This window comes from Eptesicus fuscus, chromosome 5, assembly GCF_027574615.1.
Source record: "Eptesicus fuscus isolate TK198812 chromosome 5, DD_ASM_mEF_20220401, whole genome shotgun sequence".
Taxonomy (NCBI): Eukaryota; Metazoa; Chordata; class Mammalia; order Chiroptera; family Vespertilionidae; genus Eptesicus; species Eptesicus fuscus.
In genome coordinates, this window is record NC_072477.1 from 57,598,504 (window position 1) to 57,613,423 (window position 14,920).

General features: G+C 39.6%; 1 protein-coding gene across 1 annotated transcript in view; it reads right to left on the reverse strand.

The window, feature by feature from the left end:
- Positions 1 to 2,334: 2,334 nt before the first annotated feature.
- The window catches only part of AP4E1 (adaptor related protein complex 4 subunit epsilon 1), a 68,756-nt gene continuing 56,170 nt past the window's right edge, over positions 2,335 to 14,920 (reverse strand). Inside the window, exons 18-21 of the mRNA XM_008143143.3 lie at positions 12,562 to 13,116; positions 11,171 to 11,361; positions 7,896 to 8,053; positions 2,335 to 5,391 (exon numbers count right to left, since the gene is read on the reverse strand). Of these exons, the coding sequence (XP_008141365.2) occupies positions 5,231 to 5,391; positions 7,896 to 8,053; positions 11,171 to 11,361; positions 12,562 to 13,116 (1,065 nt within the window). The 3' untranslated portion in view covers positions 2,335 to 5,230. The remainder of the gene's footprint in view (positions 5,392 to 7,895; positions 8,054 to 11,170; positions 11,362 to 12,561; positions 13,117 to 14,920) is intronic.

A 14,920-nucleotide genomic window follows, 5' to 3' on the forward strand; every position in this document is an offset into this window, starting at 1 on the left:
ATGTTTCTTCTCTCCAAATTGGCACAAGGTATTTTCATTGTAACCCTTTTCACTGATTTATATCTGTAAACCACATCAGATCACTTTATTTCTGAGAGAGCCACAGTATTACTAAAATCAATCCCTGGACATTATCTGGTTTCAGATTACTTATTTTGAGGGGGTAGGTCATTCATTCAATAAACCAATTGCCTACTACTGAGTGCCTATTATGTGCCAGACAAAAGGGACATAAAAAGGGACCCAGGTAACAGAGACTTGGCCGACAGCAGATGCCCTCTCACCGCAACAAGACTTGATGGAGATGTCTTGCACCCATGATCCAGGGAACTGGGGTCTAGGATATCTAAATCCAGCCTAGCACCAGGAATGCTCAGGGCCTACTCAAGAAGGCAAATAATCCTCTCCACTAATAATTACAGGGTAAAACAAGATGGTTGTTAGAATATTAAATTTGACAGTAAAATAGTAGTCAAGTTTTCAGACTAATTTAAATTGGCCAATCAAAATAAGCAAATACTCTAGAAAAATCAATTGTACTGGACAAAAGAGCTGTTACTAAAGTGTTAACTAAAATTTTTATTGGTAGTTCATCTCATGGTAAAATTGCATAACATATAATGAACCTAAAGCAGTCACATTTTAGTGCAAAAAAGTAAAATTTAAAAGCTATCAAGATTACAGCATAAAATTTCCAAAAGCCTCCCAATATTTAAACCAAAAAAGGGGGGATAGTAGAAGAATATCATGTAAGGAGAAATATCCTGCAAATAAATTACATCTAGAAAATTTTTACTTTAGAAAATTAACTTTCATTTGTAATGCTAACAGCAAGTCACCCAGGTAAAACATACATGGTGTCAAAACAAGCCAAAGGAAAATCATTTGGGCAAAAAAATGAAAAAGGATCGCAAATCAAATTCATAGAAAATATTCCTTTATTAACTTTTGGTCGAGAATATGTTTGTATATTTTCAGAAAACAACTCCGAGACATGTGGATTCCTGCAATAGAGAGGAATTGACAGGAGTGCTCCAGCCATGAAGTCAGAAGAGAAACAGTCCAGAGATGGAAGACGCTGACGATGCCTTGCCATACTAACAGTCAGCAGATATGCGTCACTGCAGATTGCCCAGGACCAAACCAGAGAGGGTCAGACCTGCAATACCACCATTTGTCCACCATCCAGAACTGAAATATCATTGCTGTTATGAACACATAAACAACTGTTGGACATAGAAACCGGGACTCAAAAGAACTGTTGGCCCAGAAAGAAACTCACTACAGACTGATTCATTTGCCTCTCAGCATAACCATTATTGCTTGTCTCATTTTCAGTTCCTATAAGTGTATTCCTAGTATCACATGAGCTCACTCATCTAGGGGAAAAGATGAACAACATAGACTGAAGAACAAGAACAGCATCCATCAGACTGTCAGACCTCAGAGGGAAAGTAGGGGAGGGTGGGGACAAGGGAGATAGATCAACCAAAGGACTTGTGTGCTTGCATATGAGCCTAACCAGTGATCACGGACAACAGGGGGAGGGGGGCTTGCGTGTGGGGGGGATTGGGAAGGGAACGGGGGGAGGGGGTTGAGGACAAATATGTGATACCTTAATCAATAAAGTAATTAAAAAAAAAAAAAGGACATAAAAATATACAGATGGTTCCACCATAAAGTGCTCAGTCTCTCATTATGCACACAAACCAATAACTTTCAATCATTAACCCTGGTCCATTTGGCTGCAAGCCACTCTGCCCTTCAAGAGCCCTTTTCCTTTCAATTACTACTGTGGGCGTTTAAACTCCTCAGTGCCCCAAAGATGGAGCTTCAAATCTGAGTACTAGTATGTTTTCCTGCCCTACATTTTAGCCAATAGGAGGCATAAATCAGTGAGATTTAAAAGCCACTTCTGATCTAGCTTTGTGTTTTACAATATGCATACAAGATGGCCCAAAGATCCAGTCTTATCTGATTTACTGCGGTTCATCCATCTGGAGGCAGCTGTAGGGAGAGGGCATTAAAGAAAGAGAACTCCGGGATCTCTGTCCCGGCTGGACTGCAAGCAGGGTGTCTGGACAGGAACCTGAGGATCATCCACGCTCTAACCTGTCGGAAGCCCACAAAGCTCTCTCAGAACATAACATAAAAACAGCAATATCTTTATTTTCAATAACTAATTAGACCAGATTCTTAATGAGTAACTTACTCTTTGCATCCCATTCCAATTGTTTCTACTTTTTTGTTTAGCTAATGCTTATCAAATTACTGAATAGTACTACTTATTATTCAGCTGTTTAGATAAAAAAAAATACACAGAACAAAGAACAGTATAGATCACTTTGTATTTATTAGATGTTTAACTGAATTGTTTCAAATTACAGAATTCAACTCCAAAACAAGGTAATTAATGGTTACTAAGTTGTTATTTCGTTGCATTTTTCCCTCCTAAAATTTTAACACAGCAAAACACCTTAAAGACATATGAATAGGTTCAGTGCACTTTAGTGGCTCACAATCATGAGACAAAGACCACATTTATCCATAAAAATTAAGACAAATAGCTCAATATTTTAAAATATTATTGACATGAAAAAAAAATAAAGGAAAAAAAATAAAATACTGCATTTTTACCACAACTATTTTGGTAGATGATAGAATATTGTTTAAAACAATGCTCCTCTGCAGAGCATAGGCTGTGGTTGGCACGCTTGGCACTTAAGCACTTGGTACCTGCTCAGCTCCCATCTGCAGTTTTTTAGAAGGATCCTTACTCAGACCCACATTCCCTGAGCCTGCTCTGCCCTCCTCCGCAGGGACTATTCTGGTGGGAGCTTGATCCTTCCACCTGCTGTCTTCCCTTCATTCCCTCCAGATTCACACTTGCTGCGACCTGCATTCTCAGCAAAGATGCCTGGCACAAAATTCACACAGGTGAGCAACCCCACCCCCTCGCTTTTATTCCAGATGATGCCCCTTCACTTGACTAAATTATGACTATAAGGTGAGGAGATGAGCTACCAACAGCAATCATTCTCCCTACTTTGTAGTCACATCAATAATACAAAGAAAGTTAGTGATGTCTGATTTAGAACTTAAAACACTGAATTAGTTTAGACAGAAAATATAGTGCTCTGAAGTTCTTTAAAATCTACTCCTTCCTACTATTGTTTTTAAAACCATAAAAATATAAAAATTGTAAACATTCTACTAAACATTTCAGTAGAAATCCTGTAACCCTACTTTTTATTTAGTGGGTTCAGAAAGAACAAAGTGACACCATGCTCCCTTCGGAAGACCCAAAATCATGTCCCCAGCCCTCACCTACCACTGCACGTCTCTCACCACTAGACAATCTATAGGCCAAGCACGTCTCTGATGACACCTGCTGCTGCACCCTTGTAGCAAAGCAGCAGGTCACTGTAATCTCTCCCAGATCCGCCGTCCTCGGGTTTGCTGGGCACCTTACATCCACTGCTCTGCACTCAACCCAGCCTCAGTGACCATGCAAACACATGGAAGTAAGGGCACAAAAACTCGGGGGGCATCTCCAGTGCCACAAACTGCATCCCTCTGCAAAGTGAGAGGGCACTTCCTATCTCTTTGTCAGAGAAACGGCAGAATCAGGAGGGGCTGCTGCTGACAGAGGCAGGGATAAAGAGGAAGCTGATGATGCAGCCACCAGTGTCCACCACACCTCCACAGACAACATGTCCCCTTCACCGTGACACTGCTAGGAGCTTGAGGATGAATCTCACCTTCTATTTGAAAGGAGAAACCTACACTGGAAATTCCAGTCACATTTCATTGCTCTTATAACAAGATTTTGCTGTTTTTAAAAGCATGAAAGTAACAAGGTATGACATTTTTTTAAATGAATAACTTAAAACTTAATTTTTAAAAATACTGTTTTGCTTTTAGGAAGGAATGCGCTAGACACAAATAACTAATGAAATCTATCAGCTCTGGGGAATCCCCTTAGCGTCTTTCAGATCAGCTATGATTAATGAGATAAACTAAAACCAGAATTCCACACCTGGGCGACAAACAGTACCAAGTAACCAGAGCACTAGCTTCAATGACTTAAAACTATATTACCTGAATAGTCTCCATGGTGAAGTGTCAGGAAAAGAGAAATAATAAATATCTCCACAGCACCATAAGGTTTTATAAAATATAATTTCCGTTTTTAACCTTAATGTACAATCTCAAGATTCTGGTCCATATTAGACTGATAATAGTTCTGACAGAGTCCCACAAAGGCACAACTATAACATGAAAATGATGTATTTTACTGAAGACCTGTATGGTATACTTAGTCACTGTTTCGGTTGCATCCACTGAGTACTAGTGGATTTAAAGGCCAGGAAAATGGTTTTACCATTTATACTCTAGTCACAAATTTCAACTTGCTAAAAGAACCAAAGTGGTAACTAACTAAAAGATTTGCCATAACTAAAAAGTCCTTTCATATGTTTGCTTTAGTACTGTGTGCTCTTGTGGGTTTTGTTTCTCTATGATAATATTTTGTAAATGGCTCTGAGTTTTTAACATAAAAATACAGTGATTCATTTTTAATATTAAAAATAAACACAAATGGAAAACAAACTTTGTAGCCAAATTATCTGCAATTATGTATAGCAAGTTATCCATAATAACTGTATCAGAGACTGGATCCCCAATACCCAGCATGCTCATGGATCTTTTGAACTAAGTGTGTGCTGTGCCAACTTAGTTCAACACTGATCAGCAAAACATAACTGAAAGTAATGACTTGCCTACCAAAAAGCACACACTGCATTCCAAAGCCAAATGTGAATTAGGTCTGGGGTTATCAATTCCATGTCTCCCCCACATTAATGCAGAACTCAAACCTGACTTCACTACAAATCGGCTAGCACTAGAGTAAATTTGCTATAAAATTACTTATAACAAAATAAATATTTTCAGTCCCTCTACACTAAGTGATATATAAAGCATTAGCAGTTTATAACATTAGCCCGGGTCACTCTTTAGGACCCAAACACACTGTACAATCCTGAGTAAAAGGTTAAGGATACAGTTTCTTGGGGATCTTTCTTGATCAGGAATCATAAAGGAAACACATAATACCACAATTTGCAATTATCCCCGTTTTCGTTAGAAGTACCATGAATTATTTACTTTGGTAAATAAGTTTATGTATGTAAACCATTTGTTTCGATGGAGTAAAATATAAGAGCTTCTGCTAGGATCCCTCCATCACCTTTTGACACTGATACAATAAATAGTCAGGAAGAGTAGAGCAGGAGGATCTAAACCACAGGACTAATACGTCACCATGAACTCGGAAATGCAGCAAACAGGGGATGGATGGGAGCAGCTGACAGGCCAACAGCCCTTCACTGCCTACAAACAACAAAAATTAAAAATTCTTTAATACAAAGGAACTTCAGTAGACATTTCTACAAAGAAGATACACAATGGCCAATAAACACATGAAAAGATATTCAACATCACTGCTCATTAAGGAAATGCTCATCAAACCAACAATGATATACACTTACCACTTCACACCCATGAGGAAGGAAATTATCACAATAAATAAATACAAGGGTTAGTGAGGACATGGAGAAATTTGAACCCTTGTACATTGCTGATGGAAATGGAAATGGTGCCACTGCTGTGAAAAACAATATGATAGCCTGGCTGGTGTGGTTCAGTGGTTGAGCATTGACCCATGAACCAGGTTACTGGTTCAATTCCCAGTCAAGGCTCATGCCCGGGTTGCAGGCGCAATCCCCAGTAAGGGGTGTGCAGGAAGCAGCCGATCGATATTTCTCTCTCATCGATGTTACTCTCTATCCCTCTCCCTTCCTCTCTCTCTAAAAATCAATAAAAAGCATTTAAAAAATAATAAATGATATTATTTTTCCAAAAAATACATATAGAATTACCATATGACCCAGCAATTCTACTTCTGGGACTTGAACACTGATATCTGTACACCTCTATTCACAGCAGCATTATTCACAGTAGCCAAAAAGTGGAAGCAACTCAAGTGTTCGACAGATGAATCGATAAACAAAATGTGGTATATTCATACAATGGAAAAGTATTCATTAGGAAAGTTTGACACATGCCACAACATGGATGAACCTTGAAGACATTATGTTATGTGAAATAAGCCAATCACAAAAGGGCAAATATTGTATGATTCCACTTCTATGAGGTACCTAACATTGTAAAATTCATAGAGACAGAAAATAGGATGGTAGGTGTCAGGGACTGGAGAGGGAGATGATGGGAGCTATTGTTTAATGGGTACAGTTTTAGTTAGGGGAGAAGGAAAAGCTCAGGAGATGATGGTGACAATAGTTACACAACAATACGAATATACTAGGTGTACCAGTTAATAATGCGGATTTTTTTCAATAGATGGAGTTACACATATGTTGATATATATGCGATTTGATATGTATGCTATTTTACTGCATTGACAGCAAGCTTCAAAACTTCATGTCAAATTTGCTGAAGGTGTTAAACATCATAGATATTTTTACGCTTAAAAATGTCAAATTAAGTGCCAAAGAAAAGAGCATTTGCGGGAAGTTTTAATTCATTACTTTATTTTGAAGAAAAAGTTACCGTAAACTTTGGGAAGCTTATTGTGAACATGCTCCATCTCAAGATACTTGTGAAGGCTGGTTTAAACGCTTTAAAAATGATGATTTCGATGTGAAAGACAAAGAAAGTCCAGGTCAACTGAAAAAGTTGTAGACCAACAATTACAAGCATTATTGGATGAAGATGCGTGCCAAACTCAAAAACAACTTGCAGAAAGATTAAACGTTGCTCAGCAAACAATTTCTGATCGTTTATAAGCAATGGGAAAGATTTTAAAGGAAGAAAAATGGGTACCACATCAAGTGAATGAAAGACAAATGGAAAACCTAAAAGTCATCAGTAAAATGTTGCTTCAACAGCATGAAAAGAAAGTCTTTTTTGCATCGAATTGTGTGACTGGCGATGAAAAGTGGATTTATTTTGAGAATCCCAAACACACAGAATTATAGGTTGATCCAGGTCAACCATCAACATTGACTGCAAGGCCAAATCGCTTTGGAAAGAAGACAAAGCTCTGCGTTTGGTGGGGTCAGGAGGGTGTGGTGTACTATGAGCCTCTAAAACCAGGTGAACCTGTTAATATTGGTCGCTACCGACAACAAATAATCAATTTGAACCACACTTTGATCGTGAAATGACCAGAATGGGCCAGAAGACACGGAAAAGTAATTTTGCTTCATGACGACGCACCATCACACACTTCAAAACCAGTTAAAGAGACTTTAAAAGATCTTGCCTGGGAAGTATTAACCCACACCCCATATTCAACAGACCTTGCACCTTCAGATTACTACTTGTCCCAGTCGATGGCACACCACGCACTTTCTGAGCAGCACTTCAAAACATATGAAGAAGTGGAAAATTTGGTCTCTGAATGGTTTGCCTCAAAACAAGAAAAGTTCTATTGGGACGGTATCCACAAATTACCTGAAAGATGGGGGAAATGTGTAGCTAGCAATGGACATTACTTTGAATAAAAGCACTTTTGATCTTTCTCTTGAAATTATCGTGTTTCCTTTCATTACAAAATCCGCCATTATTAACCGGTACACCTTGTACTTAAAGCCACTAACCTGTACACTTAAAAATGGTTAAAGTAGCAAATTTTGTGATGTATATTTTACCACAAAAATTCTTTAATAAAATCTGAAGAACACACTCCTCTAAAAGACACTAATAACAGGAAATAAGGCTCTAAGAAATCTGACACTTTTGAGAGTTTATCTGTGTTCTGATTGTGAGAAAGCCTTATAAACACGGGATTGCCTTTTCGTAACTCTACGAACCTATAATGTCAACAACATGAAGTCTCAGTTCCTGTTGCAGTGTCTTCAGGGCAGAAGGCAGAGCAGCTTGAGATTCTGACATTTTTACATTTTGCTTCACATCATTTGCGAAGGATAACCAGAGTTTGCCAAAGTCTTCAGTTGAGATTTTTAATGGTCTGAAAATAATGTTTAAAATTAGACTGATGTCCAAAAGGATGAAATGATTCTAAACAAAAAAACATACATTTTAATGATTCCTGGGAATAAAACAATTACTGTAAATTTGGGTCCCACAAAAAAATCATGTTTTTAAGCTAAATATGATTGGAATGCTAACCATTTTTTCATCCTCCAACCTGAAGAAAGCAAGAAATGTTATTAAAGTGCAAATGTTTTTTAATAAGTCACCTAGTTCTTTTTCTGAGTATTAGTGATTTCAGTAAAATGTTATCAAGTAATTTCATGAATCAAATATAACATAAAACTTTTCTTTTATATACACTCTGGATTGGGGGATAAGGAGACACTCTATTAAAGTCATATACAGGAGCGTGAATATAAAGACCCAACACCTTAAGTAAATTAGACCAAGAGAAAAGATTTTAGCAAATGTACATATTTTAAAAATGATCCATGAGACTGAAGATCAAATAGCTAACACTGTGATATATTGAGGTGGAATTATAGAGGACTTTTATATTCTACTTATATTTTTCTACAGCATTTAAATTTTTATAATATGTATATATCAATTTTATAATTAGGAAAATATTTTTAAAGACAGAGGATTTTATTAATATACACAGAAGAATTGTGTTATATGTTGTGCTTCTTCGGGTTATGAATGCTCACCATGGGAGACATCTCACAGTCCAAGAATGTAAGTTCTTATATAGCAACATGAGTATAAATACTCTCACAGATAGACATGTTCATACTAAAAGACTTTAAAGAGTAGGCAAAAACTGAAGTAGTGTAACACAACTGGAGTGTGGAGAGTTTAAAAGTTTTACAGACAATCCTGGGTATTCTGCATTCTTGGTTCAAGCAGCCTTCATTTAAAAAAATGTTTGAATACAGTCCTGGCTGGTTTGCTCAACGGTTAGAGCATCGGCCCATGGACTGAAGGGTCCTGGGTTCAATTCCTGGTCAAGACAATGTACCTCAGTTGCAGGTTCATCCCTGTCCCCGGTTGGGGCATGTGCAGGAAGCAACCAATCAATGTGTCTCTCTCACGTTGATGTCTCTCTCTCTCTCTCTCTCTCTCTCTCTCTCTCTCTCTCTCTCTCATGTGCAGGAGGCAACCAATCAATATGTCTCTCTCACGTTGATGTCTCTATCCTATCTAATAAAAGAGTAATATACAGATTGATCATCACTGCAACACACAATATAGCTACCCCCATGTGGTCAAAGATCCTGCCCCCATGTGGACACAAGATGGCCACTATAAGATGGCCAGCAGGAGAGGGCAGTTGGGAGGCACCCGGCCTGCAAGGGAGGGCAGTTGTGAGGGACCAGGCCTGCAAGGGAGGGCAGTTGGAGGTGATCAACCCTGCAGGAGAGGGCAGTTAGGGGTGTCCAGGCTGGCAGAGGAGGGAAGTCGGGGGCAAACAGGCTGGCAGGGGAGCAGTTAAGCATCAATCAGGCTGGCAGCGGAGTGGTTAGGGGGTGATCAGGCTGGCAGGCAGAAGCGGTTAGGGGCAATCAGGAAGGCAGGCAGGCAAGCAGTTGGGAGCCAGCAGTCCTGGATTGTGAGAGGGATGTCCGACTGCCCGTTTAGGCCCGATCCTCTGCAGCAGCGCTAAGGATGTCCTGGTGGGATCGGGCCTAAAGGGGCAGTCGCACATCCCTCCAGGAGTCCCAGATTGGAGAGGGTACAGGCTGGGCTAAGGGACAACCCCCCGCCGTGCACGAATTTCGTGCACTGGGCTTCTAGTACTAATATAATCACCTATACTAATAAAAGGGTAATATGCTAATTAGGGCAGACGGCTTCAGGACGTCCTTCTGGAAAAAGCTGCAGTGGCGGCGAAGGGCCCAGGCTCAGGCTGGCAGTGGCAGCAGCAGCAGGGTACTAGAGGGAGGCCAGACTGCGGCTTAGGCTGGGGGCCAAGGCAGAGGTGGTTAGGGGTGATCAGGATGGCAGGGGAGAAAGTTAGGGTCGATCAGGCCGGCAGGGGGGCAAGTTAGGGTCAATCACGCCAGCAGGGGGGCAAGTTAGGGTAGATCAGGCCGGCAGGCAGAGGGGTTAGGGGCAATCAGGCAGGTAGGCAGAAGGGTTGGGGCAATCAGGCAGAGGCAGTTGGGGCGATCAGGCAGGCAGGCAGGTGAGCGATTAGGAGCCAGCGGTCCCGGATTGTGAGAGGGATGTCCAACTGCCAGTTTATGGGATCAGGCCTAAACTGGCAATCAGACATCCCCTGAGGGGTCCCAGATTGGAGAGGGTGTAGGCCAGGCTGAGGGACACTCCCCCCCACCCCCTGTGCACAAATTTCATACACCGGGCCTCTAGTATATAATGAAAAGCTAATATGCAAATCAATCGAACGGCGGAACCAGTTGCTATGACACACACTGACCACCAGGGGGGCAGACACTCAATGCAGGAGCTGCCCCCTGGTGGTCAGGGCACTCCCACTGGGGGAGCACTGCTCAGCCAAAAGCCAGGCTCATGGCTGGCAAGTGCAGCAGCGGCGGCGGGAGCCTCTCCCGCCTCTGCAGCAGTGCTAAGGATGTTCGACTGCCAGCTCCTGGACTATGAGAGGGCGCAGGCTAGGCTGAGGGACACCCCCCCCCGCCCCAAGGGCATGATTTCGTGCTCCGGGCCTCCAGTGTCTAATAAAAGTATAGTAACTTTGCTGAGTAATTTTCTTGCAGATCTCTAAAGCTTAATAAACAGAATTAATCAAATAAACGAAATACAAATGAGAAATTTGAAAAACTTTAAGAAAAGCCATGTGGAATCTTTAAAGTTATTTCAGTTTAAACATTACTTTAATATCAGTTTCTCTCAGAAGTTATCCAGGATCACCAACCAACCCCAACCTAAATCGGGTCCCATAATATAATTGGTCACTGTACCATTTATTTTCTCTAAAATTCACAATTATGTATGTGTTGATATGATTGTTCAATGTCTCCTCCCTAGGCTGGACAGGAGGGGCTGTGTCTAGTTTTGAATTGTTATAATCCCTAGCACACCTATCACAGTACTTCTGTCCAGAGAAGAGGCCCAATGAACATTACTGAATGACTGAATAACCCGAGTTAACATTCCAGAAAATACTTACCTAATGAAATCTAACAGTGATAAGTTTACTGAAAATTCTAGCTGAACAGCATGAGTGTTCATCATTTGATAATTTATAAAACCAGAAAGATTCCCTTCTGTAAAAGGTTTTTCCATCTGCACACTATATTGAAAGTTTTTTGTGTTCTCTGCTTCTATTATAGGCAAGCAGCATCCGGGTTGCTCAGTGATCTGTAGATAAAAGTAATGCAAGTATTGAAGAAGGGATCGATACAGACTATCATATGAATACCAAATTTCTATTTAATTAAGTAAAGCACATTACTGAGATGTTAATAACTACATTATGAAGATGAATAACAACTTCACTTGAGAAAAATTCACTAGCACAGATAATCAAGAATTAATAGTACAGAGGAAAAAAAAATGTAACAAATGTCATTACAATGAAAAAGCCTCTGTATAATTTAAGAACCAAAAAAATATGTATTAAACTCTAGTCTTGTGGCGCTCAATCCTGGCTAGCACCAGATCTTTAAAGCGAGGAGAGTTGAAAGATATATACAGGTGCCTTCCCTTTCCATTCTCCACCCTTACTCAACTTCTGGTGGTAGAGCTCAGGCAACTGAATTGGGTTTGGTTTGGTTTTGTTTTCAGCTCCACAGGTGATTCTTATGCAAATCTAGAACTTCTGCCCTGGTCAGGCCCAGGTAATACCCCATTCAACACAATCTAGCTCACAGAAGAAATTAGGTCAATTTTGTGGAATACTGATCTACTGGTCAAATCTCATTATAACTCCACCAAGGACAGCCACACAATAACACAAATAGCATTAATTTCCAGAAATCACAATGGCAGTCTCTTGGAGCCAGGAAAGAAACAACTGAAGCCTGAGCACTCTATAATGCAAAGGCACTATTAATATTTTCACTTTAAATGCCAGGAAACTACGGCACAAAGCAGGTATATAACTTGACCATGGACACAGCTAATATGCAGCAGAAGCAAGATTCAAAGGCAAGCAGTCTGAGTCAAGAGTCTCTATTTGTAACTACTGTGCTCTATCAAAACTCATTTTATATAGGGTGGAGCAAAAGTAGGTTTACAGTTGTTCACATGGAAAATAATGCAATAATTAATAAATAATACAAGAATAAACTCTGTTTCACGTACTCACAATTGTAAACCTACTTTTGCCCGCCCCTGTATTTGTGGCCTTCTCCAATACAACCTTTATTATGTGTCCTTGAATCTTTTGAATAATTCATCCGTACACAAATTAATTAGATAATCTGTCATATCTTGTACCTTTTTTTGCTAAAGAGGAAGGAAGAATGTGAAAAAAATGCATAAACCATCAGAAGAGCCAACAGCAGAAACACTAAGCAAACGCTAAGGCAAGAAATAACAAACCATTCATTGTCATACCTTGAAATTTTCTGCAGGAGCAATTTCTAAGTTAAGACCTTCCAATTCCAAACCACTCTTACTAGAAACCAACCACACCATCAATAAACAATCATCTTTCCAAATTTTGTAAGAAGACAATGACATGGTTTCATTATTGCAGACCTCCATGAGATCTGAATGCATGTGTTCAGTAGTTTCTTCCAACAAAGAAGCTAAGGAGATTTCATTGGCAAGTGAGGCCGTGGTGGATTGAGGAGGGTGAAAAACTTCCATGTTGTCATCAGCAAACAAAGAAGGTGTAGACCGCCTGCAATTTGAGAGTTTCTCAACCAAGGGCAGTTCTGTGAGTGACTCAGAATCCAAAAGTTCTGCACTGAGAGTAAAATTCTTTAATTCTTTGTCTCTTCTATCCCGCAAATTATCCAAATAATAATCTTCTTCATAAGTCACATTTGTAGGAGAACTAAAGGAAGAACGGGTCATATTATGAGCATTGGTTGTTTCTCCACTTATGGTTTCCTTGACTTTTGATTTCCTTCTGAACTTGTGAGAGATGGTATCTGCTTTTCCTAGCTGTGAAAATGAAACATAATAATATAAAAAGAAACCATTCTTCTAGTCACGAGTTTTAAACATTTTTCTTAATTTCAAATGAGCAATTTAATAGCTTGCTAAAGTTCTATGTATAAAGCACAGAGATAAATAAAATCTTAAGCCCTGAAATTCTGATAGCTATATAACATTGAACTACTAGCTAAATCTTATTTCTCATTTAATAACACATAAAATCAGCCCGGCCATGGCTGGGTGTTTAAGCATCAACCATAAACCAGGAGATCATGGTTTCATTCCCAGTGAGGGCACATGCCAGGTTGCGGGCTCAATCCCAGCAGGGGGTGTGCAGGGAGCAGCTGATCAATGATCTCTGTCATCATTGATGTTTCTCTCTCTCCCTCTCCCCTCCTCTCTGAAATCAATAAAAATATATTTAAAAATAAAAAAAATAAATAACACATAAAATAAAAGAAATGTTAAAAAGTCCAATGTAAACAATTCTAAAAACTTGCTAGATTTCAGAATACTAAAGTACAGAATTGCGCAAATTAAAAAGAGTAAGAAACCCAGCTATTTTTTTGTTCTTGAGTTTCCTTACAGAGTTCTCCTCAAATACAGGGATGGCTCAAACTCTGATTCAGTAATATACAATAATCATGATTTCATGGCCTATGAGTCAATAAACAGGGAAGAAAAACTGGTTTTACCTCAAGAATCAACTGGCAATGGCTGACTGGAACACAGAGCAGGAAAGAATTTTGTAAGTGACTAGTGATGTTTGCTATGAATTCGAGAGATGGGAACAGTAAATTTGCCAGCTGTGAGCTGACCCTCCTGAGGAATGGCCTGCAAATCTACGTAAGAAGAAATGACTCAAGTGTCCCCCTTGCCTCTCAGAGTCCTATCTAAAGTCAGTAGAACAGACTGGCACTCACTACTCTAAGTCTAAGTCCATGCCTACTCCTTCCTGGGGGCTGTAACACCACTTGGCCACCCTTCACATGATTCTAGTTAACCAGAATTCTAGTTCCCTGTCCATACTCTCTCATTCTTTCAAGTCCCAACATCTCTTCCAACTCTCAAAGGTAAGAGATGAGTCTGTCTCCTCCCTTTCAATTCAGAAGTCATCAAACAAAAACTAACACTGTTTTAACATAAAAACAAGTGGGGGTTGGTGGGTGAAGGATTTCCATTTCCAGTAGCCATGGGACTTGAATTAGACATACAGTAGTCCCCCTTATCTGTGATTTTGCTTTCCATGGTTTCAGTTACCTACAGTCAACATCAGTCCAAAAATATTAAATGGAAATTTTCAGAAATAAATAATACATGTTTCAAATTGCACATCATTCAGAGTAGTGTGATAAAACCTCTCACTGTCCCGCTACATAAATCCCAGGACGTGTAGCATTCCTTTGTCTATATCCAGGCTGTATATGACACCTACCCATTAGTCACTAAGCTCTCTGGGTTATCAGATCAACTGTCTCAGTATTGCAGTACTTGTAATTCATGTGCCCATATTTTACTTAATAATTGCCCCAAAATACAAGAGTAGTGAAGCTGGCAATTTAGATATGCCAAAGAGAAGCAATACAGTGCTTCCTTTAAATGACAAGGTGAAAGTTCTTGACTTAATAAGAAACCAAGAAAATCATATGCTGAGGTTGCTAGGAACAAATCTTCTATCTGTGAAACTGTGGGGAAGAAAAAAGAAATTTGTACTAGTCTGCGTTAGCAACTCAAAGAGCAAAAGTTATAGCTACAGTCAGCGAAAAGTACTTAGTTAAGATAGAAAATACATTAAATTTGTGGCTGAGAG